The 23,553-nt window shown below is 33.7% G+C and overlaps 1 protein-coding gene across 7 annotated transcripts in view; it reads left to right on the top strand.

The window, feature by feature from the left end:
• Positions 1 to 23,553, top strand: part of LOC118187135 (hormone receptor 4-like) — a 310,713-nt gene that overhangs the window by 272,905 nt on the left and 14,255 nt on the right. For 6 of the 7 annotated variants that reach the window (XM_085824437.1, XM_085824440.1, XM_035357336.2 and 3 more), the window contains exons 3-6: positions 4,985 to 5,430; positions 7,073 to 7,383; positions 19,123 to 19,271; positions 21,176 to 21,237. In XM_085824437.1, the coding sequence (XP_085680563.1) occupies positions 4,985 to 5,430; positions 7,073 to 7,383; positions 19,123 to 19,271; positions 21,176 to 21,237 (968 nt within the window). Of the gene's footprint in view, positions 1 to 4,932; positions 5,431 to 7,072; positions 7,384 to 19,122; positions 19,272 to 21,175; positions 21,238 to 23,553 lie in introns of all 7 variants that reach the window. The other variant, XM_085824441.1, reaches the window with a different exon arrangement.

The following is a 23,553-nucleotide window of genomic DNA, read 5'->3' as shown; positions in this document are numbered from 1 at the left end:
GTTTGTTTCCCAAGGAAAACAAAAAGAGAAGATTCTGACATTTTCTGACTACGATGTAATGTCTGTCTAATCCTAGCTATCAAGTGGATTGAGACAGGAAAGCAAATTTTCACCGAATCCGAGAGTTAGCTGCGAACAAAATTACAAGTGAGGATTTTCATCCCCCGTCTTCGGTTACATAGTTCCAAAAAATGTGTAGGTGCTTTTTTCCGCTGAAAGACACTAGTGTTGAAGGAAGAATTTACTGTCATAAAGTCATTGTACTTTCTGGAGAATAAGCGTCTGACATATTGGGTGGGACTTTTCGTTTTTTAGAAATCTCGACCTCTGTTCAAGGGCTTGTTTCCCAAGGTAAGAGCGTGTTTCCCTAGGAAAGAAAAACATTCATTCAGAAGGTAGAATCGATTTTTAATATAATTTTATTACAAAAAACAAAAATTTTCCGGAGCCTTTATTTAGGGCTCCGGTGCGCTCCAGCTAGAATTATAATTTACCCCCAAAATTAAGAAGTACTGAGGCCGGGCTTCGGCAGGCTCAGGCATAATTTAAGCTCTGTCCGATACAGATTCTTGTGGTGTTTTATCAGCATGATTTTTAGAGTAAGTGAGAGTTGGAATGCTGATTGCATGTTTTGAAGTTCTTTTTGGTTTCTTTATACTAATTTCTTGTGTATTCGGGGGTCGGGCTTTGGGGACCCGGTTTTAATGTGTGGTTTAGTTGGCTTTTGAATTAATCTTTTGTTTTGCTCGGCTAATAAGAGGAGAAACCACGGGTCTCTGGTTGGCATCGTTTTGGTTTGAAGTAGGGTTGACCCATTTTTAATCATATGGTCCCGCTGGGACAAGGCGGATTGGGTCTCCCTCGAATAGTTCATAGTTCACCAGTCTTGCACACTGGAGATAAAATTGTTTTAGGTGAATCTTTACATTATGGTAACTTGGCGATTTTTTGGCGAAACTTTGGTGACCAACCCTGGTACAGCAACCTGCTAGTTTTGTTTTGGACGCCATTTTGTTTTCACGAAGTAAAGTCTTTTTTTTTTTTTTTTTTTTTTTTTTACTCAACATTTTTTCCAACAATCTGCTAGCCGAATTACGCTTATACTAGAACTTTTATGGAACAAAAGTGCTTAATCATGACAAAGGTTAGGTGCGAAATTGGGAGAAAGTGCAGAATCTCAAACTGCTCGCCGCGTTTTTAAGAATCGCACATACACGGTATCCATGTACACGTCGACCTATTTTCACTTAAAAAAAACATCCCAGAATTGCACAAAAATGGCATTGCGCACACTCTTGACTTTATCTATGTACACGTCGACCTATTTTTCACTTAAAAAGTCAAAGAAATTTGACAAAAATCCAATTCTTCTTACTCTTGTAAAAAAGCGCTAAACAAATAAGTGGGCGATTCTGCACTTTAGCAGCGAAATTGTTTCTAAGTGGTTATTAGCTAAAATCACGATAGGAATTTTTCGGAAAATGTCGCATGACATGTCTCATGACCTCTCATTTCTCTGAAACAAAATAATCTGTGATTCGAACTGTGTACTTCTCAGATTATTGCTAAAGTCCTAGCTAGTAACCTTTCGCCTTACCAAAATGTCGCCAAACTACCTGTTACCATATTCTAAAGATTAGCCTTGTTTTATTCCGCACTGTGTTGCCACCGCTCGCTTTCAAATCGTTGAATTTGTTAATCAAAAAGTCATTACAGTTTTACAAAATGTGAAATAGATAATAAAACAAATTCGAAATTCGAGTTTGTTTCCAGGTACCCATGCTTGGGTGTAGAGCTACGTTATTCAAAATCCGATGGCTGTAGGTATTGGTTTTTTTTTTTTTTTTTTTTTACATTGCGAGAAACATACACACATTTATGCAGATTCTTCATTATTTAGTTTCTTTCAATATAATAACAGAGCGATAATAGTTGATGGCAATAATTTGGAAAGTGATACAATGCATTTAAATGTATCGACGCAAAATGCCATTTCGAGATTAATATTCGAATGGAGACTAACGTCCCCTTTTGGCTAAAAATCAAAGCTTAAACAAGGGGCTCAAACTTTTAAGTTGGAGGAAACGAAAGAAATTGGGTGGTTCGCTCTTTTTTTTTTTTTTTCCTTCTTTTTTTTTTGAAAGCTTCAAAGTTGATGACACAAAGTGATCCAAATACAAGCATTCCATAGTTTGCATAACAGCAGCAAAATCGACTGCACCTATAGCATGGATGTATAGGATGGCAGCAGTAGACGGTGTAGGTCAAGGTTAAGATCTCATGAACTCAAGCTCGTCTGCCTCCATCAGTCTTAAGTTTTAAGGTCACAACTGAGGAAACTCCCAGTTTTACTTAAGTTCAGCATTCCTGCACTGCCAAAAGTTATGTTAGAAGCAGTTTTTCTAAAAACGTGATGATGGCTTTAAATAGGGGTGTCTAAATTCACTGAGCGTTAGCCTTCCCCCCAATGCGCCGTGAGCTCTTCAGCGAAACAAAAGTATGTCAAAAGCTTCGTTTAGAGTTTAATGTTACGTCTGATAAAAATATATTCACTTTTTTATATAAAAGATGTCAGGAAATACAAAAGGTCCGTCAAAAAATGTATGCATACATTTACGAAAAAAATGCTTTATTGTGTGCCAGTACCGACTTTAATTATAGGTTAATAATAGACATATACATGTTCGGTGCCGCCCCCCCAACCAGGATAGTGGTTAGTGACTCCGACTGCCGTACCTAGGGTCCTGGTTCCAATTCCCGAGAAAGCTTGGATGTTTGTAGATGTATCGTATCTTTGCAGCGTGGGGGCACTTAAAATATACGGCGAGCCGGAAGCCCTCTCGAGAGGTTATTGGTAGAGGAAGAGGTATCGGAGACCCTTGGACCTGTCCTGCCCATATGCTCTCCTTCAAAATTGGGAGCGAACCTGAGCGGTCACCCGTATGGTGCCCAATGTTCTTGCCAACGACAAGCGCAGTCTTGACTCCTTGCCTCGCAGTCTTGACTCCTTGCCTCGCAGTCTTGACTTCTTGCCTCGCAACCTTGACTCCTTGTCATGCCGAATTTCTTGGGCTCTCTCTGATTTCAGACAAACGAGATTATTTGCAGCAACAACAACAGGAGGTTAGGGTTTAATACGATCTTCCTGCTGCTACATCTGAACAGTTACTTAGAATGCTGAAAGTGCAGCCATTAGCGTAGTGGCCAGACGTCTAGCGCAACGGCAAGCGGATGTGTGAAAAACTTTGACCAAATCTGTCCGCAGGAACTGCTGCACATGCCGTTAATTTCTTGACAAAGGACCTCCAGTATAACCAATTCCCTTCGTTACAGAGCATCCTTCAAGGTCTCCTGAAGCCATTTTAACTCCCTGTCATACGTTTTACCTCACATATTACAGTCATGAGAGTACCCACAAATGCGTTGAGTAAATGCCTTTCTACATACTTTAAAGTTAATTCAATTCAACTTCGAAATGAGTACGCAGATACTATCCGTTAAAATATGTATACAGTTTTCTGACGGGCCATGTAACATTTTAAGGCACACAGCGGAGTTCCTTTGGGCTTGTGGAACAAACAGGACTCATACCTCTGTAACTAACTTGGTAATGAGATAGCAATTGCGAAGAGTATATTCAACATATTCATATGAAAGCTTGCTCTAATTAAACTCCTTTGTATGTTTCATTAATGGAGGAACATTACTCGTTGTCCATGATGACTCAAAAGTCATTTCGAAAGGTGTTACAGACCAGCAGTGGCGTAGCTACGATTCCAGCGCCCGGAAACAACTGAAGAATTTGCGTCCCTTTCTGTGTGCCAAATGAGAAAACATTCCATTAAAAAATTTCGTATCATCAATTTGGCGCCCCTCTGGATGCTGCGCTCGGGGACAAATGTCCCCCCTTGCCCCACCCTAGCTACGCCACTGCAGACCAGGGAAGAATGTAAGAAGGAATGATCCTTTTTCCCATGCATACTTTCGTAGTATACATAGTTAAAACGTCTTACGGACGCCTAGAAGATCCGATGGATCTAATGCAGGCAAACGTACAGTTAATTTTCATGTTTACTGCTGTGAAAAGCCTAATAGTTCCTGGTTTTAATGAGTAAAATTCTTAATGAAGGTTCATTGTTTTTTCCCCAAAATCTTTCATCGTGTGATTGTTCTAAAGATAATTAACTACATTTAAATCATCTCATATAATTTTAAAGCATTTAAAAATATATATATGATTCCTTCTGCGCCAGACTTTATACCCTTTCCAGAGTTTATAAAATTTCACATTCCATTACTGTGGATGGTATCTCCTTGCCTGAAACTTAATCATTTTCATTTAGCATTCTGAACAAGATCGCATTGTTAAGCAGTAAAAGTAAATTTTCTGCTGTAAAATTAAAACAGGAAACAGTGCCTTTCCATGACCAACAGTTGGAAAACATTTTCATATTTAATCAAAAATTTTAATGAGCTTGGTACAGTCTGATCTTGCGCATCTATGATTTTTATAAAGCAGGTCAAAATGTTCAATGAAATATGATTCTTCCTAGCTAGATTTACAAAAACTGGATTTATTTAGCTTAACGAGGAAATGTCCAACGCCCACGATTTGCACAAAGTTTCCGTACGAAACCTATAATAAAATTAAACATTTTTACGTTATTGATCAGGTTAAAATGATTAGAAAAGGCACGTTTGGTGAAATAAATTTGGAACTGGACAGCGTTTTCAACAAAAATTGACGTAATAGCTTTAATTTGAAACAACATATGTTTCGAAAATTTTGACCATATTGTTTCGTGTTACAAACAAATGAATGGACCATAGACGGTTTTTGCTGGAAACATTGTCCGCTTTCAAATTTGCATCGCTGATAATTTCTTGAACGTAATGAATTAATCTAATGGATCCTAACCTTTCATTGACTAGGATCTTTCTGATTAGTTTGGCCCTCCTAACCAATTTGACTGTTCTTGTGCAGAATTGGGTTCAGAGATGACGGGCAGCCGGGAAGACAAGACCGAAACTCAGTCTGAGCCTCCTCCTCCCTTGGAACGTGGCAGCCAGTGTGCCCTGGAGGACAGTGAAGCTACTGCCATGCCCCAGCTAGAGCGACAGAATAGTGTCTTCGATGGAGGGGGCAATCATGAGGGACGCGATGTCTTGCCTCACCTGAGTCCTCAGTTGTGGCCTCCTTCCAACACTCTTGCCTATCACCGGCACTTCGGGCCTCCCGAAACGGAAGAAGAAGAGCCGCCACCACTGCTTATGGGCGGAAAGACCATGGTGTGGACAAGAAGCCCATCCATCTCTGGAAGAAGCCGAATGCCGCCCTCTTCCACCATCACGTCATCCTCCTCAAAGCGGACGCCATCGCCGAAATGTACGCCCACTCCCTCGCCAACCGCTACATCGCCACAGTTTGAGGTAATTATTTATGCATATGGAATATTCTGAATTTGAGTTTTTGATATTAATAATTTTGTTTTGACCTATTTATTTGCATTTATAACGTATTCACTGTTTTTTTGTGTGTTAATATCTATCTTATTACATCTTGTGGTACAGTTGACAATTATACATCCTTTAATGCTAGGATTGCGTCGATCATTTCCAGCTATGATGCATACTAAGAGCCAGCGGTACATATACCGCGCCGTAAGTTTTGAGACTTGCATGAATTTCAGCTAATCTTGATGGATTTTTTTAAAATTATTAACTTGCGAAGACAATTGGTATTCAAGTGCATCATGTAGTGCATGGGAAACCGTGTTTTGTAAAGTGCAGTCAAGCATTTTTTATTTTGTATGTAGGTTTGGTAACTCGTACATGTTTTCTGTACCGTATTTTTATTTTAGCTTGTAATTTTTGTACCATATTTTATTTTAGTTGGAGGTTCAAATATCCGGTTACTGTAGATTTTTGTGTAAAATAGTAGTATTTTGAGAGAAAACACTCTTTTATATTTGACTAGCGCATTTTCTGGCCACAGAAATTACGAAATCTTTAGTCGTCAGCGATAAATATTGTACAGAAAATTTAAGCATGTGCTGATTGTAAAATAGTTTGTACCGTAATTATACAGGATGTTTCAGTAGATTGTCCTTCCAAAGAATCAGTTTTAATTTGCAGTAAATTGTACTGAAACGGGCAGTGCAGAATTTATGTATAAGCTACACAAGCTATAGCTTAGGGCCCCTGCACTTTCTTGGGGCCCCCCAAAATTTAAATATAGTATAAATATCGTATTAAAATATAGTATAACAGACTTATAAAGGGCCCCATATTTCAAATAGCTTAGGACCTTATCGTCTAAATTTGATTCTGGAAACGGGGCATGCGGATTACAGTATACTGCAGCAGACAGAAATGAAGCATCAGTGTCGTAGCTAGGGTTTTCAGCGCCCAGGGACAACTGAAGATTTCGCGCCCCCTACTGCTTGCCAAGGATTTAATTCTAAAATGTGTACATCAGTTTGGCGCCCCTTGGATTCTGCGCCCGGGGACAGATGCCCCCTTGCCCCCCCCTCTAGCTACGCCCCTGTGAAGCATTAATTTCAAAATATACTAAAACTTTTCCGCACTAACGTGATGTTTCGTACTACCAATCGCTGTTTCCTTATGAATAATCCTAATTGCTTCATTAGTATTGCTGTTCAAGTTTCCTGACGAAAGAGGCTTATTTTTGTAAGCGCGTTTCAAGTAGCTGCAAAATAAATTTCGAGAGGAATCCAGCCAATTGGACGAAGTGACTACAGACCCGTTGAAACTCCGCTAATCATAGACAATCATCAGTCTTTTTTGACATAGGATAAAATTTCATTCACTTTCTTGAAAGACTTCTAATCGCAATGAATCATCTCTTTTTCATGAGTATTACCACCACATATTTCACATATCTCGAGGGCATTTGGATGCAAAAATTTCAATTTCTATCTAGAATGAGGAGAAATAGAGTTGATTCTTTCGAAAGACAACCTAAGGAAACATTCTGCAGTAAAATTTATTTCTTTGTTCAGTTTGCTGTGATTCCTTGTCTATAACCATCTTGCATGCAATTTCTCAACAGCTAGCACAAAACGTACTATCCCTCTATCGCCAGCCGCAGTCCACGTTTCCTTCCAATCGGCCGACATGTTCCAGATCCAGCCTGGAGAGCACGGATGAGGAGTCTTCCATTCAAGCCTGGCCACAGTCCAGCGAGACCCAGACCTCTGCTTCTTCGTCTTCTGTTTCTCCAGACACACAGGCTCTCAACCTCTGCGTTGCCTCGACGTCCAGGGACAGCATGGCGAAGGACGACGATGGCCAGCCAATGGTGTGCATGATATGCGAAGATCGTGCGACTGGACTACACTACGGGATCATTACATGCGAAGGGTAGCGTTTTTCATGAAATTGTTACTTTTTGAGACTGTATATTCTTCTCTTGGGTATTGCAAAGTCGTATATGTTTATTATAAAATGTTGAGCAATCTAGAAATAATCTTCAATGTGTATTCCACATTCAAATATTTAAAGGTAAATTAAAATATTTGTCTTTTGCCTAATTATGACTGTGTACCCTTTTTTGTAACTGAAAGTTTGTATGCTGTGATGGTGACATGGAGGAAAAAGAATATATAAGTGACATCAATGATTCGCGCCTCCCTTGAGGTATATAATCAGCGAATCTTGAGGTGAAAAGCTGTAGTGGTAACCTATATTGAGTCAAATTATTATGCTTTTAGGAAATTCTGAGACAAAAGTGTCCGCATGTGCTTTACAGAATAAACGAAGGAAAGCTATGTTCAAAGTATGAAAGCCATAAATAGTTTTCACAGGATGTTAGCTGCATGAATGTTTGATTCGGTTTTAATAGGCTATACGTTATTTAAAGATCAAAAGTAGAATTTTTCAATATTTTCAGTGAGTAAGAAAATTTTATAATAATTTTCAGTTCTTGAAATAAGTCTTATACAGGGTGATTCAGAATTCATCATCAATATTTGGTAGGGAAGTAGGGAACAGGAAAAGAAGGAGATTTCACATAGGAATGCATGGGCGCATGTGCTATGTAGTAGGGCAAAATGACCCCAATGCAATGATGGAAACAGCACATAAAAAGGAAATAGTAAGGAAAAGAATATTTATTACCTTACATGTAACATTTCTTTGCATCGGTTTTACAGACTTACAAGAGGTGCTCGAACTGCTGACCATGTGCTAGAATGCATGACTCACAACGGCGTTGCACGGACAACCGGACCTTCTGGAATATGCCTGGAATTTACATGCATAACTGCAAGTTCATTCCACGTATACCGGTTCATGTTACTTCTGCAGAGTCACTTAGTCGAATGACGACTGGCTGCACACGTCAAACAGCTGTGCTTATGTATGGAAGTGCTTATGTATACACATAGCGCCCTCTACATGACCATGCGTTCGTTTGTGCCCATACTTTCCTATGTGAAATCTCCTTTTCCTATTCCCTACCTTGCACCAAATATTGATGGTGAATTCTGAATCACCCTGAATAAAATTATTGCAATTACGATTAATAGTAGTATTTTTGTGTGAGCACATTTAATCGCGGATTAAATAGCTCAACTATGCTCTTTGGCCTGGGCCTAAGTCCGTTTATTTTATCCAGTTTTAAGTTCTTTTTTAAATGTTGGTAGTGTCCTAAACCTTAGCGCATATTTATACTTTAAGTATAATATGCGCTAAGGTTAATATTTATATTTTAAGTATCCAAGTGTGCAGGAATATGTTTTCCCTTTTAATTTCAGAATCTTGGAATACCTATTTGGAAAACGTTAATAAAGTTTACCTTTTTGAAATCAATCTTACTGTCTAGTTTTTCATAAATTTTTAAAAAATTTGCATAGCCTTCACAAAGTGTTTTTATGTAGGATATCTTTCGAACAACTCTCTATTTATTTCCTGCGAAATTAAGTTTGAGAAATAGTGCTATTTTAATTTTAGCGGTTCAGTGAATGGAGGCAGTTGATTCCAAGAAACATTTTGGATATCATTATTAAAAGTATCTTCTCATGATACTTCAAGTTAAAAAATGCGAAACTTTTAATATCATTTTTTTTTAATGTCTGATGGATTCTTTCTCTATTTTTTAACGTTTCTTAAGAGGAAAAAAAAAATTCTTTTGGAGAATTGGCCAGAAATGAAATTAATCTGTCTGGAAATATTGCCGACACTTATTCTGAATTCAGTATTAAATAAAGAGCTATTCGAAATGTTTGAACTAAAAAGCCGTCATTTCTTTTTTGTGATTCAATCTGTTTCTGTAAACATTTTATGTGTAAAATTATAAATACAACTCTCATTTCTACTTTTTTCACGCGATAGCTAAATGTTCATGTTACTGTTTCAGGGAAGAGGGAGACATAAATGCAGAATTCAGAATTTTTTTAACAGCAACCTTTTATAAATAATACTGATTGATTGTACTAGTAATATATTAAAAATTAAGAAAAATATACTGATTCTGAGCTTGTTCTAATTTCCTCAACGTTTCTTCCTTTCATGCCTTTTGTTCTCTTAGATTTCATAATTTTTATGAAACTGATTTCTTTAAATTTACAAATGCCAAATTTTTGCGTCATTTAAAACAGTTCTGTAATTAGATGTATATAGGCTGGGTAAGGATTTTATCAGGCGTGGTGCATAACTTTTAAGATGTAAACTAGGCTATTTAAATCAAATTTTAACCGTATTTAGTTACTGTAGCAAAAAGGAAAGAAAAATCGTTAAAATATTTACAAAATATTACTTTTGCGGCCTGGTATATAACTTTTAAGATGTAACCGTGATATTTAAATCAAATTTTAGGCGTATTTAGAAAATAGGGGAAAAATAGTAGTTAAAAATAATTGCAAAAAATTACTTTTGCGGGAGATCAAATCTTTATTTTTTACTGTAGCAAATAGAAAAAGAAACCGTCAAAAATAATTACAAAAAATTACTTTTGCGGGCCTGGTGTATAACTTTTAAGATATGACTAGGGTATTTAAATGAAATTTTAGCCATATTTAGTTGCTGTAACAAATAAATAAATAAATAAAATAAAAAAAAACGTGAGAAATAATTACAAAAATAACTTTTGTGGCTCCGGTGACTTTTAAGAGGTAACTAGAATATGTAAATCAAATTTTAGCTTTATTTATTTACTGCAGCAAATAGAAAAAAATATCATTAAAAATAATCACAAAAATATGCTTCTCAGAACGTAAAAGATATTGTTAGAAGATGATAAGAAATGGGTCGGTACAGTTTTTATTGTTGTTCTTGCATAAAGCTCAAAAGGTTAAATCACTGCAAGCAGTTACTTGAGAAGGCTTTCGGTATAAAGAAATGTACATTACAACAGTGATTCAAAGGAAAATATAATTTTATCCGGAGTCAACAAACTAAGTATTAAACTTTCAAATGTCTTTTTCTTAGAGGGGAAAAAAACTTACAGTAAAAAATTACTTGTCCTACTTTCATTTCACCTGGATGGCCTAAAGGCCAGTTTATTGAGGGAAAAAGGTGTGCTCTAAATTACAGACTTTTTAAATCTATCTTGTTTCTGGTTTATGACTTTCTAAAACACCTGGTGTCCTTCCGTGTCATCATTGGCGTATGTCTTGTAAATGCTGAGAAACCACAGACACTTGTGTTCTTCGAAAATATCTTGCATTTTTTACATGTGTTTAACGGAATATTTATTGCTATTTGTCAGCTATTTTGATGTAACACAATGTATCAATCATAGGTTAGATGCTGTTGCTAGCAGGTTTTTCATTGCTACAGACTGTGAGTGTTAGATGTACTGTTAAAAAAAAACTGAAGTTGAAGACATTAAGGACTTATTAAAGTTCATCGAATATTGTGAATGTATTTTTCGTTCATTATTATTTCTGAAGTAATCCCCAAGAATAATATCAAAGTGCTGTCTTTTGATGGGGATCATGACCGTAAGCGCAAATACGCATGCGCATTTCCAGTCAGTCTATTTATCAATAAGGTAGGTCACACCCCGTCTAGCTAAGCTTCATACAAAATGCCAACGATGGTCCTAATTAGTTTGCGGTGTTGCGTGGCCCCAACTTGCCCGCAATAGTAGTAGTGACTGCTATGAACTGGAAATTACACAAACTCTTAAGAAGGGTTTAACTCCCTTTTTATTCCACTTTAGAAGTTGCAGATCCGTTCACTTGACGCTCACAAACTACGCCGACCCGGCGGTTAACTAAAAATCGAAAAGTACAAGTAAAAATATATAACAGGATGAATAAATAACAAGGATGAATAAATAACCTAAATACCTACGAGGCTCTATAAACGTGACTAGCCTAACCGCGTTCTAAGATACAGCTGAGATTTCAGCAAACTTTCTGAATAAGAAGTTGAAAGATTCAACTAACTACCGAAGTAGGCACACAGGCCGAAACGCGCGGTTCTTAAATTTCTACCTAGCAACCTTCACGCTCGTGAATCAAGAAAGCACACCTACAAACTCGTTTCCCTTCTATTTAACTCAAAATACTTCTGCTGAAAATTTGAGTACTCTGCGCGTTCTACTAAAATTTACATACTCTGGCATTGGCAATTCCAGGGGAAAATAAAGGCTTGACAGGAAAGATAGCTTAAACTTAAAATCAATGTTAGTTAAAATAAATATAAACCCTACAAGTTTTATTATCTTTTTATATCCTCTTTATTTACATTTTCTAAACGCAGATAATAAAAAAGAAGGAATACACTAAAAGATTTTAATTGTTAAAACAATAACAAAACCTTGCAAGTAATGAAAGAACTTTTTCGAATCCTTCAGTTACACATCTTTGCTAGTCTTCTGATTCTTCAGCTATTTTGAATACACATCTTCAGCTATTCTTCTGAATAGCTTTAAATGTGGTGGCAGCGTAGCAACGGCAGTCCTGATTCCCGTGGTTGGACATATGTTAACTACATCCATCGCAGGACATGCCAGCGATAGGAACCCATAATTAATAGTATTATTCTCATTACTGGAAAAGTTTCATAATTTTCTTTTCGATATGCATGCGATATGAGACTTCATTCATTCGCAAATAGATTAACGAGGGAAAAAATAGTTTCTTCTCTCATTTTTAAAATTTGCCTTCTATACCACGCTGCTTGAAAACCGCTGTTTTTTTTTTTTTTTTCTTTTATATTCTTACGTTAAGACATGTAAAAAGATTTGAGTTTACCAGAAATTTTTAATTAAAATTTGCGATAGGTTTCATACAGCTTGCAACCGATTGCACGCTTACCGATTTTATCTTTTCCAGCTATGTGTAATTAATTATGATGATACTAGAGGTAATTGTCAACTGATAATAATTATTGTCGCAATAGACTGAAATATTATTTTTTAGAGCATTAATTAAAATTCTAAACTTTACTTACTTTTCAAAAGAAAGAAAAAAAAAAAGAATTTTTTAAAATAAAATAAAATGAGTACTGGAATATTTTCAACTTTTAATTATTAAGTGCCAGTCCTTTTACATACCTGTTTTTAAAACTCTATGTAAATATTTTTATTACTCTTCTGTTATTAGGACCGTATTCAGAAATATATGCATGGATGTATGGATGTATGCGTTCATGTATGCATGTGTATATGTACGTATGTATGTATGTGTGTATACAAACACATATGTATGCTCATACGCACATACATACATATATATATACACGTGCATACATACATACACTTTTGAATCCGGTCTCGATAACAGAACAGTACCATATTTTTTTTGAAACGTAACACATAATTAATAATACTCGTATACTTAAAACAAATTTAAATACTAATCTCAGTTTGGTGTAAAATGAAACAAGAATTTTCCGAAGTATTGCAAAAACTTACTGCACAGATTTTTTTAAAATTTACTTTTTATAATTTTTTATAACAGCATTATATTAAATTCAGTGTTAGATTAAAATTAAACAAAAAAAAATTCTAAAAGATATTCCGAAATTTATCTGCGTCATGTAGCACTTTTGCTCATTCCTCTGATCATTATCGGATCGGTCTCTAAGAGAATGGTCAGTTATTGCATTTAAATGCTACCAAAGAAATATATGCGAGGTAAAGACCCTCAAATCGGTAGCAATTCCTTGCGGCATCAGTTTGGAATCTTGAAACCAGAAACCAGCAGCAAACAAATGACGTACAAGGTACAAATTCCCATGCTAGCCAGTAACAACAGGCACTCCATACTGGCAGTTGAAGTTAAAGGATAAACTGTTAAATTTTCTAAGAAACCAATAATAAGCGACATAAGAGAAGTAAATTTAAAGTGAAGTGACTTGATAATTCATTTCAGTGTCGCAAGGGATACGTCAACAAACTTGTTACAGAACAAAAAACAGTTTATCATTCACTTCCAAAACAAAAGATTTCTTCCAACTTTGCAATGATCACTTTTGAAGCATCTGTTTTCCTGAGTTTATGTATAAATGTTGCTGTGTGGACATATAATGTTCAAATTAACGTTTACATAAGTTAAAATTTTCCTAAAAAGGCCCTAAATTATTTTTCTTGCTTATGAGGTTTTTCACTTTTCTATATTTCATTCACTAATATTATCAATGAAGTTAATGATGATGGATTTATTTATGTGTGTGGTAAGGAAGAAATCCTAATAACCGCAACGTAAGCTCTTCATTTTAGTCAGCTTTTGCATCATACTCATATTTTTCTGCTTAACGAGGCGTGTAAGAACATCCTCTAAACCTGTTACAATGTATTTAACCTTGTTAACTTGTACTGTTCTGAAATGAGTATGAAATAAAATTATTTTCTTGCACTACGAAGTTTGCTTTTTCTTCAACATGAAACGGAAATAAGAATCAACGAAAATTGAGTTTCCACAGCCCTGTCGAGAATGGTAAACGCTTTTTCCCCACACCTTCTTCGTCTTCATCTTCCCTAACGTAATGAACAAGCTTCAGAAATAGGTTAGCGAAAAAGAACGCTACTGCGTAACCTGCTTAAAAATCTTTTAGGCTTAACTCACGCACCGAGCTATTAATAAAATGCTACGCGTCACATTTCTTCCTAAGATTTACCATCTTTCCTCCCCCCCTCGGAAAAAAAGATTTTCCATCGTATAAAATGGAAATTAAAAATTAAAAAATCAATACCTATGCGAAAAAAAAATTAATTAATGTGTCAAAAAGCTAATTTTCCTCTTGTGATGTAATTTGTTCTTGAAAAAAATCGTTGTAGCCACGTCAGATCCAGGCCATTTAATAAAAGTATTTTTATGTTCAACATTTTCACGGGAAGGATTTGTTGTAAAATGAACAAGAGATTGTAAAAAGGAATTGTTCTCTTTATTTATAATTAAAAGCGAAAGAAATCACAAGAATTTTCAATGAACGCATTTTAAATTTAATATTTCTTATAAATGCAACATTAATATTTAATATTAATTTTTTTAAATTGGAAGTTAATTTTTATTTGAAAATTTTAAAATCCTTGTATTTCTGCGAAAAATGTAAGAGAGTTAGCCTAGTTACTATCAAATAAAAAATCATTGTAGTTATCAGATAAACCTAAAATACGTGTATAAAACAGATATCCTTAAAAATTTTCTAACTGGAAAAGAAGAATGTATTCTGGTAAGTGTGAGTTGACTCATCGTCATGTTAGCTTTTAAATCGAATAAATTATACACTCTAGTATTTTCAGAAATATTGTTTATTTATATAAATTTTCTAGAATTTTGAACTCTTTATGCTACAGATATTCAGACTGGAATCTGCAGCATCATATCTCAGTTTCTTAATTGTTCGTTAAAAAGTGCTAAAAGTATATTTAGAAATAATTAACCAACAGTATCCTGCAGAGTTTGCTATAAAAACAACCCGCTGTTTAACAACAGCAAAATGTGTTTATCATAATCACAAAAGTTTCATTCAGATCGATACGCGAGCACAATGTAATACCTGGTTTTGCATATATCTATAACGCTTTAAAAGAAACAAAAAACGCTAATTGTGCGATTCAGTCTTAAACCATTGACTGCAGAGCCAGAAATTACTTTGTTAGCATCGTTTTTTGAGCTAATTTGCTCTATTTCTTAATCATTTTGAAACAGCGAGTACTTCGCGAAGTTGTTGCCGTCGTAAGTCTTCTCGTACCCTCATTCAGCGACGCAGTAGTGTGCTGCGCAAGGATTTCCACTAAGTTATTTCCTTCTCAGGCTTCCTGTAAAATCATAAAGTGACACAGTAGTGTGCTACTGCAAACATTGAAATTCGCTGTTTCAATACGTTGGCTTGAAAACTGGTCTTTTCTTTCGCAAATTATCGGTGTCTTCTCGAGATTAACCTCCGTGTCTATGAATGTAATGAAATTCTTAGAGATATTTCCTTTATATTACAAACATAAAAACACAAATGCATATCCATCATAAAAACAGCAAAATTAACCGAACTTAGTTCTATTTGTAACGAAATATTTGCATATAATAGGAAGAGAAAAAAACAGGCCAATGTAAAATTCAAAAATAATTAAAAACTAAGCATCAAAATCTATCATTGTGTCACTTTTTACCTAATTTTAAGTATTTGAATTAAATATAAATTTGTTTATATTTCTTTCACAATCCGTTTCTAATTCGACTTGAGCTATGTGCCGCGCGATTGACGTAAGAAGATTTTGAACTGAAATGAAGAGAAGGCTTTGTTGTTATTTTCGAGTTGCGCAATTTCTGCTTTTGGCGCGATGTAGTAAAACGTGTAAGTTTGTGGTAGAGTTTGTGTGAATAAACCATTAATAGTGTAAATCCAGATGAACTTAATCGAAAAGAAGATAAATTCTAATTGATAATTTTGTTACTTCTTTCGGGGATTAAATTCGGATATATTATGCCTAAAAATATGTTTAACGGCGAAGTTGGTGTGAGTTGATGCGATGTGATTTGAATAACTGATCGGTATAATTAATACCCACATAGACTTTATTTTATGGACCTTTTTGCGAGGTACAGTCTATGTTTACACTTTTAGGAGCATTTTAGGGCATCAATAAGTATGCATAATCACATGCACAAAACAACAACAACGACAGGAAAAAAAAAGAAAAGATTTTTCTGACTACTTGAATAATTCAATTTTTGCAAAGGATTCTCTTCTGCGTCTTAATATCATATGGGCTTTTAATCAGATTTTTTTTTCTTAATAGCCAACGAAAAATATTTGATACATGGTATACATTGATTGCCATGTTACCTCATAAATTTTAAAAGTTTTGAAATATTGTATTTAGTTCTTAGTTGAAATTTCCCTTTTGCTTTGGCTTATCTTATTTAATATGCTGTTTGTCTTAAAAAGTAATAAGCATCTTGTAATGGTTATCAGAAACACATATGCCTATTAAAAAAAATAAAAAATGTATCAAATTTTTTTCGTATATTAATTAAATTTATGAGGCTTTACGCAAACTCCTTTTATCTAAACTTCGTTTATTTTAATGAAAGCACAGTTATAAAAATCGTAAGGTACTTCTTCATGTAATTAAATAAATGAAAGTCCATAAGTAATATTTGAAAATAATTGAATGCTTCTAAATGTAAAATGAGCTAAAGTGCAGTTGACTTAGTGTATGGTATATTTTACAAGAATTTGGAGTGTTTAATATGCTACATACATAATCTTTCAGTTATCCTGTTTCTAGTAAACTTCAGCTGTAATAAATAAAACTCAAATATTTTTGATATTTTATTGGAAAATAAAAACTGAACATTAGTGCAAATTTCAAAAGGTAATTTGGGTAAAAATTCAAAATGTATTTTTTGGGGAAAGACGCGTCAGAAAGAAAGAAGACCCTTGCGGTTGATCTTTACATTATGGTAACTGGTAGTTTGGCGACATTTTGGAGGCGATAAAGGTTACTACCTGGGACTTTGGTAATAATGTGAGCAGTACTGAGTTCCGATTACGCATTATTTTGTGTGGGGGAAATGAGAGATCATGGGATATGTCATGTGATATTAATGGACGAATTACGGTTCTTTAATCGGAAAAGGGGGGAAATCCGGAAAAAATCTGGAAATTTTGTATTTGGCTTTATTCTGTGTTGTGTGAAATAGTGTTTGTGAATTTTTGGATCCCATGGCCGTAAGTAAAGTGAATTCGAAATGGGTATTTAGTGGTATTAAAAAGGATAGTAAGAAATGTTTTTTAAGGTTGTGTGAGAGAGAAATAAACATGTTTTATTATGTTATTTATTTTACCTGGTATCTTGCTTTGAAAGATAAGTATGATTTTAAAGATTCTGAAAGAGAATGAAGAAAAGTGTATCCGCCACGTAATGAAGATTCTGAAGGAGATTAGGTAAGTTAGTATTTTTAATTATTTTTATGCATTGTTGGAAATGTAAGGTGGAAAGGAATTTGGTATTATTGGGAAAATTGTTATTAGCAATGATTTAGTTTAAAGTAATTAGGATTGTAAGGTAATTTTTATTAATTGAATGTATGTGCTCATGTATATTTTAAGTGGTGTTTTTGAATTTAATTATATTTTAATGAAATGATAGTTATTTTGTGAATTTTATACTTGTAGGAATTTGGTGTATGTTTAAGTTGAAATAAATGTGCATGGAAATAATTTAAATATTTGATAATAAATATTTGTAATGCTTCATGTATGAATTCGTTGGTGACGTGTATAATGTAATAGATGATTTAGAGGTAAAAGTTTTTGGATATTTTATTTATTTTATATGTGGAAATGTTCATATTTGTAAAGGGTAAATACTTTTTCGCGATCATGTAATTTCATATATGTTCTTTTTACCGGGTTTAAAGATTGAGAAAATTGTCATGTATTTTCGTGAAATTTTTTTAATTTATGAGATAAAAGCAGTGTACATGGATATAGTGAAGAGTGTGCGCAATGCCATTTTTGTGCAATTCTGGGATGTTTTTTTAAGTAAAAATAAGTCGACGTGTACATGGTTGAGTGATATTTTAATGAAATGATAGTTATTTTGTGAATTTTATGCTTGTAGGAATTTGGTTTACGTTTAAGTTGAAATAAACGTGCATGGAAATAATTTAAATATTTGATACTAAATATTTGTAATGCTTCATGTATGAATTTGTTGGTGACGTGTATAATGTAATAGATGATTTAGAGGTAAAAGTTTTTGGATATTTTATTTATTTTATATGTGGAAATGTTCATATTTGTAAAGGGTAAATACTTTTTCGCGATCAGGTAATTTCATATATGTTCTTTTTACCGGGTTTAAAGATTGAGAAAATTGTCATGTATTTTCGTGAAATTTTTCGAATTTATGAGAAAAAAGCAGTGTACATGGATATAGTGAAGAGTGTGCGCAATGCCATTTTTGTGCAATTCTGGGATGTTTTTTTAAGTAAAAATAAGTCGGCGTGTACATGGTTTATGTGTATGTGTTATTTTGAAAAACGCGTAAGGTGTATGGTATTGTGCACTTTTTCCGAATTTTGCAGTGAATATTTGTCATGATTAAGCAGTTTTGTTTGATAAAATTTCTAGCATAAGTGTAATTCGGCTAGTAGATTGTTGGAAGAAGTGTTCAGTAGATAAGAAGAAAAGAAACATGTCTTTACTTCGTGAAGACAAAATGGCGGCGGGGAAAAAAAAAATAGAGGGTTGCTGTAGGGGAGTTGGTCGCCAAATTTTCGCCAAAAAATCGCCAAGTTACCGTAATGTAAAGATCAACCACCCTTGCCTCTAAATAGAATGTATAAGTTCTATAAATTGTTTAAAATAAGGATAATGAATTCGCTATAATAAGTGCATCAAACTACATGATTTTAACAAGCTTATAAATCAACATATTTCTTATTTTTAATTGTTTAAATCCAGATTATGTCCTACTTTAACAGTGTGTAATATTTGTTCGTTTTCTTAAAATGGTATTTTTATAATCTGTGATTTCAGAAACTTGAAACATTATGTAATATTTGACCTGATTTTTTGTAAATCCTTAAAAATTCTGTGCTTTGTTAAAAACTTATGAAAAGAGAATTTTAAATTGGCAAAATTGGATAATACATTTGATATTTATTTAAAATAATTGATAATGAAATGTGTTTTCAGCTGCAAAGGGTTCTTTAAAAGGACAGTACAAAACAAAAGAGTATATACTTGTGTAGCTGATGGTAATTGTGAAGTCACCAAAGCGCAAAGAAATCGTTGTCAGTACTGTCGCTTCCAGAAGTGTGTCAGGCAAGGAATGGTCCTAGCAGGTAAGAGCTTGAAGTTCATAAAGTGCTGTAAAGATTGTAATTGTAATTATTGTGATCTCATAGTGTATGTATTATTAAAAAATATCTGAAAGTCTTGCATGCTGGAGATAATTTTTCCCCCCCTGTACAGTATTGCCATTCCTCACTTTGAAATCATTGAGTTTGTCAATCAAAAATTGTTTAAAGTTTTACAAAATATGAAATAGCTAATAAAACAAATTCCAAATTAGGGTTTTCAGATGCCCATATTTGGGTTGAGGATTTTGTTATTCAAAATTTTAGGGCTCTAGATACCATTGTTTTATCACAATTTGAGAAACATACATACATTTATGCAGATTCTTCATTATTTAATTTCTTTAAATATAATACAGAATGAGAATATTTGGAGGCAACAATTTGAAAAGTGATTCAACACATTTGAGTTTTCAATTCAAAATGCCAAAACAAAATTAAGTGACCTGGGCAAAATAGCCCCTTTGGTCAAAAATAAAAAAGTTCATGTATATTAACTATGCATGTTATGTTACATGTTGAAACATTAGTCATAATGATATATAATGTATAGAAACTCTAAGTTTACAGATATTTTTAAAAATATAACACAAATTTTATATTATATTAATATTATATTTTGATATACAAGCCTTTACTTGCTTAAAGTGCATATAACTCATATTTGCTTGTAGTCCAAATATGCATCAGAAGAGATTGCAGAATGATCTCCTTTTTAAATGTATTTTTTATTGGCAAATAAGGGATGAGTTGGCAGCAGTGAGTTTTCTCAAAAAGATTGCCAAACTATCAGTATTAATTATAACTCAGCAAATATTATAAATCTATTAACAGAATATAATTTAAAATAAAGTTTGAATTGTTGAATAAGGATTGTTATGATACATTAAATGTTATACATATAGTGTTGTTTGATATAGTACTGTTGTTCACCTCGTGTACACAGAGACTCATCAGCGGCTGAGTAGTAAAGTTGCAAAACAGTAGTAGTTCTATCTGGAGTTTGAATCCCAGCAAACAGGCCGGCTGCATTGACATTTTCATAGGTTTCCACATGTGTCATGCATGTATGAACCAGTTTTTTTAAAAAAGTCTTCCACAAAGGCATCCCTTCCATTAAGCAGATAGCCCTCATGTGCTTTGCCATAATCAAATAAACCAAACTAACCACATGTACATAGCAATCTGTTTTCACTTATGTAAATTTAAAAATAAAATGTAAATTTGCACAAATTTATGGTGTTTTCATGTAGAATGCATGTTCTATTTGCAGCTCAGTATAGTACTTTCAGTCAGGCCCAACTCCACCATTTACTGCACTCTACGGGATCAGAACAATATGCATTTCATATGCATTAAATACATTAAGAATTCACAGTAAAATATATCTTTAGTTGTCATTTTTGGGATGTATCTGATGTCATATGTGAGTAAAAAGAGTAATTATCATCATTTGTTTACATTAAGAAATAAATGATAGTTTTTGCACTTCACATAAATTTAAACATATTAAGAATTCACATTGAAATATACTTTTCGTTTTCATTTATAATAGAAACCTAGCTTTGTGTCTGGTGTCGTTTGGGAGTGAAAAAGATAATTATCCACATTTGTTAATAGGAAATTAATGATATTTTTTGGGAGGGGTTCTATTTTATTGTTACATTCATATTTATTTCATTATCTCTCATTATCCTTTATTTATATTTAATGTTTCAACATATGCCTTTATCTGCCTTGAGTTTATAAAGTAATATGCATTACAACTTTTTAAAAAGATAATAAAGTTTCTAAAATAGTTATGTAAATGTTGTACGTTAGAATCTTTTAATGGAAGCATGATTGTATATGAATATAGTTCCTAAATAGTATATTCGGATTTTTTTCAGCTGTGCGAGAAGATCGGATGCCAGGAGGGCGAAATTCGGGAGCTGTATATAATTTGTACAAGGTATGTCCAGTGTCTGTTAGAAAAATATATATTGTAATTTATTTTCAAATTATATATAGCATTAAATTTGTAAATTTTAGAAGTTGTTATTTTGCAATATTTGCAAGTAATTTTAATATCAGTAATTCTCTTCCATTTTACATAACACCTCCTAGTGGGTAAGGTTACCGAATGCAGTATTTGCACCTCTGTGACGATATGTGCTGGATATATGCCTTCTTATAATTTTCACCATCTGTAAATAAGAGTTGGTTTTCTGAAGAAAATTCTCAGAGAAAAATAGAAAATTCTTATGAAATATTTAATAAGCAAAAATGGCATAAAGTCAAAAAAGAAATACCATGAATTAAAGTGAAAATTACTTATACATTAAAAAAATCTATGAATTCATACCAAGTAATGCCAAAAGCTGGAACAGTGTAAACAACCCAAATAAGAAGAAGTAGCATGCACAGAATGTAATTTTACCTTCTAAAAATTGGGAAGTCAGAAAGTGGAATGGAATTCTTAGAAATAATGGAATGATAACAGTTTGTCAAGTTGAATCTGTTGAAATTTAGTAGTGGGACACTAAGATAGAAAGATCTTATCGTACTGTGTATCTTTTAGGCCAGTGCACCTATAGTTTTTAGATTTGTTTGGTCTATTGTTAAATGTTGAGGTCTATTTTGGCTAATGTGAAAGACTTAAGGTACACAAATGTGTTGACTGCTTATACTGACACATTTGTGTACATTACAGTTCTTCACAGGATATCAAAATATCCTACAGAAGTACTGCATGCTCTTTCAAAATTAATCTTTTTTTGCAGTCATTGCATACAAGAAATGCTGAATAGTATATTTGCTTCTGTCTGTTTTTTATAACAGCTAAAGTCATTTTCAGATTTATTTCATTTACTGAAAATGATGCTAATATTAATTTTGTTTTCCCCTTTGTAAAAGCAGTGCTGTGTAGTGAACTTTTTTAAAGCAAGGAGTATATGTAATCTTCAAGTGCTTATTGTTTGGAACATGGGAGATACCAGGCTTTTGGTTGCATCAAAATTTCTGTGTAAGAACTGTGGAAGGAACATTTGTACCTATAAAAAGGTACAGTCCTACTGTAATAAGTATTCTTGTGAAATTTCTTGGTACAAGAACTGTATGTACCTTGGAATCTTAGACTACAGATTTACATAATCTTTCCATATTATAAACTGTAGGAGTTTCAAGTAGCAATTTTTTTTAGATACTTATGTGTTATCTCAACCACCCAAGAAGAAGTCGCCAGATATTCAGAATGTGCCAAACTCCATCAATCATGCTCATTAACAGTTCTTCAGTCAAGCAACTTTGCTATTTTTGGGGAAGGGGGGTGTGTATTCTAAGTTTCAATAGTTTTCAGAAATAAATTGTAATATTGTTTCCCTTAACTGTAAAATATGCATGTGTGGAATTTGCCAATAATGAAAGAAGCTGCCATGCAGAATTTTGCCATAAAATCTCCAAAGGGAACAACGAAGAGATGCGTTTGGTAGGTAACTGCTGTTGCTGAGGTTTGTGCAATAGAAGAATTCTCTGATGCTTTTTCAAACAAAAACAGATCGCTGTGTAATGGGGGAAAACAGTGAAAAATATTTGGAAAAGAATGTAAATGTTTGTAATATATTGATGCTTTTTCATCTGTAAAAATTGCCAAATTGCATCAAGGTGGTTGCTCTGATATGTAAGTACCTTTTCCCAAATGCTCAGTGCAGCTTAGTTGCAAGTAATACATTTAGCCTGAATTAAATAGTTTACAGTTCTGATAGCATCTAGTGGGAGAATATAATGTGTAATTGCTTACCAGATTATTAAGCTTAATTTTCATCTAACATTCTTCTCTAAGCAATTTTCTGTACTTAAGTTATCAAGTTTAAGAAATGTAACATTTGGACAAATCTTTCAAATTTAGTTCCTGAAGTTACTGGAAGTGATCAAGTTTTTGTATTTCAGTCTCATCAATAACAGATTTTAGTTTCTTGAACAGGTTTAACAAGCAAAAAATTTCTTTACTATCTTTCTTTAAAACTATTGTTAGAACACTAAATGCAGTATACCGGGTGAGTCTGTAACATCTAAAAGTCTGTTAACATTTGAAAATTCAATAATTCACTGGATAATGTAGGTATAGAGTTAAAAACTGAAACACATGCTTGAAATGTCACGGAGTTTTATTGAAAGCAGAAAAATGTGCTTAAAACAGTTGATAGATGGTGCTTCATATGATAACAAAAGCAATAATTAGCATAACAATTGATTTTTAGCAAAGACTATAATCTTTATAACACATTTT

The sequence above is a fragment of the Stegodyphus dumicola genome, chromosome 9 (assembly GCF_044657685.1).
Source record: "Stegodyphus dumicola isolate Sdum_Otavi_A_Nest chromosome 9, ASM4465768v1".
Taxonomy (NCBI): Eukaryota; Metazoa; Arthropoda; class Arachnida; order Araneae; family Eresidae; genus Stegodyphus; species Stegodyphus dumicola.
The sequence above is the reverse complement of the archived record's forward strand: the minus strand, read 5'-3'. Positions and strand labels throughout refer to the sequence as shown.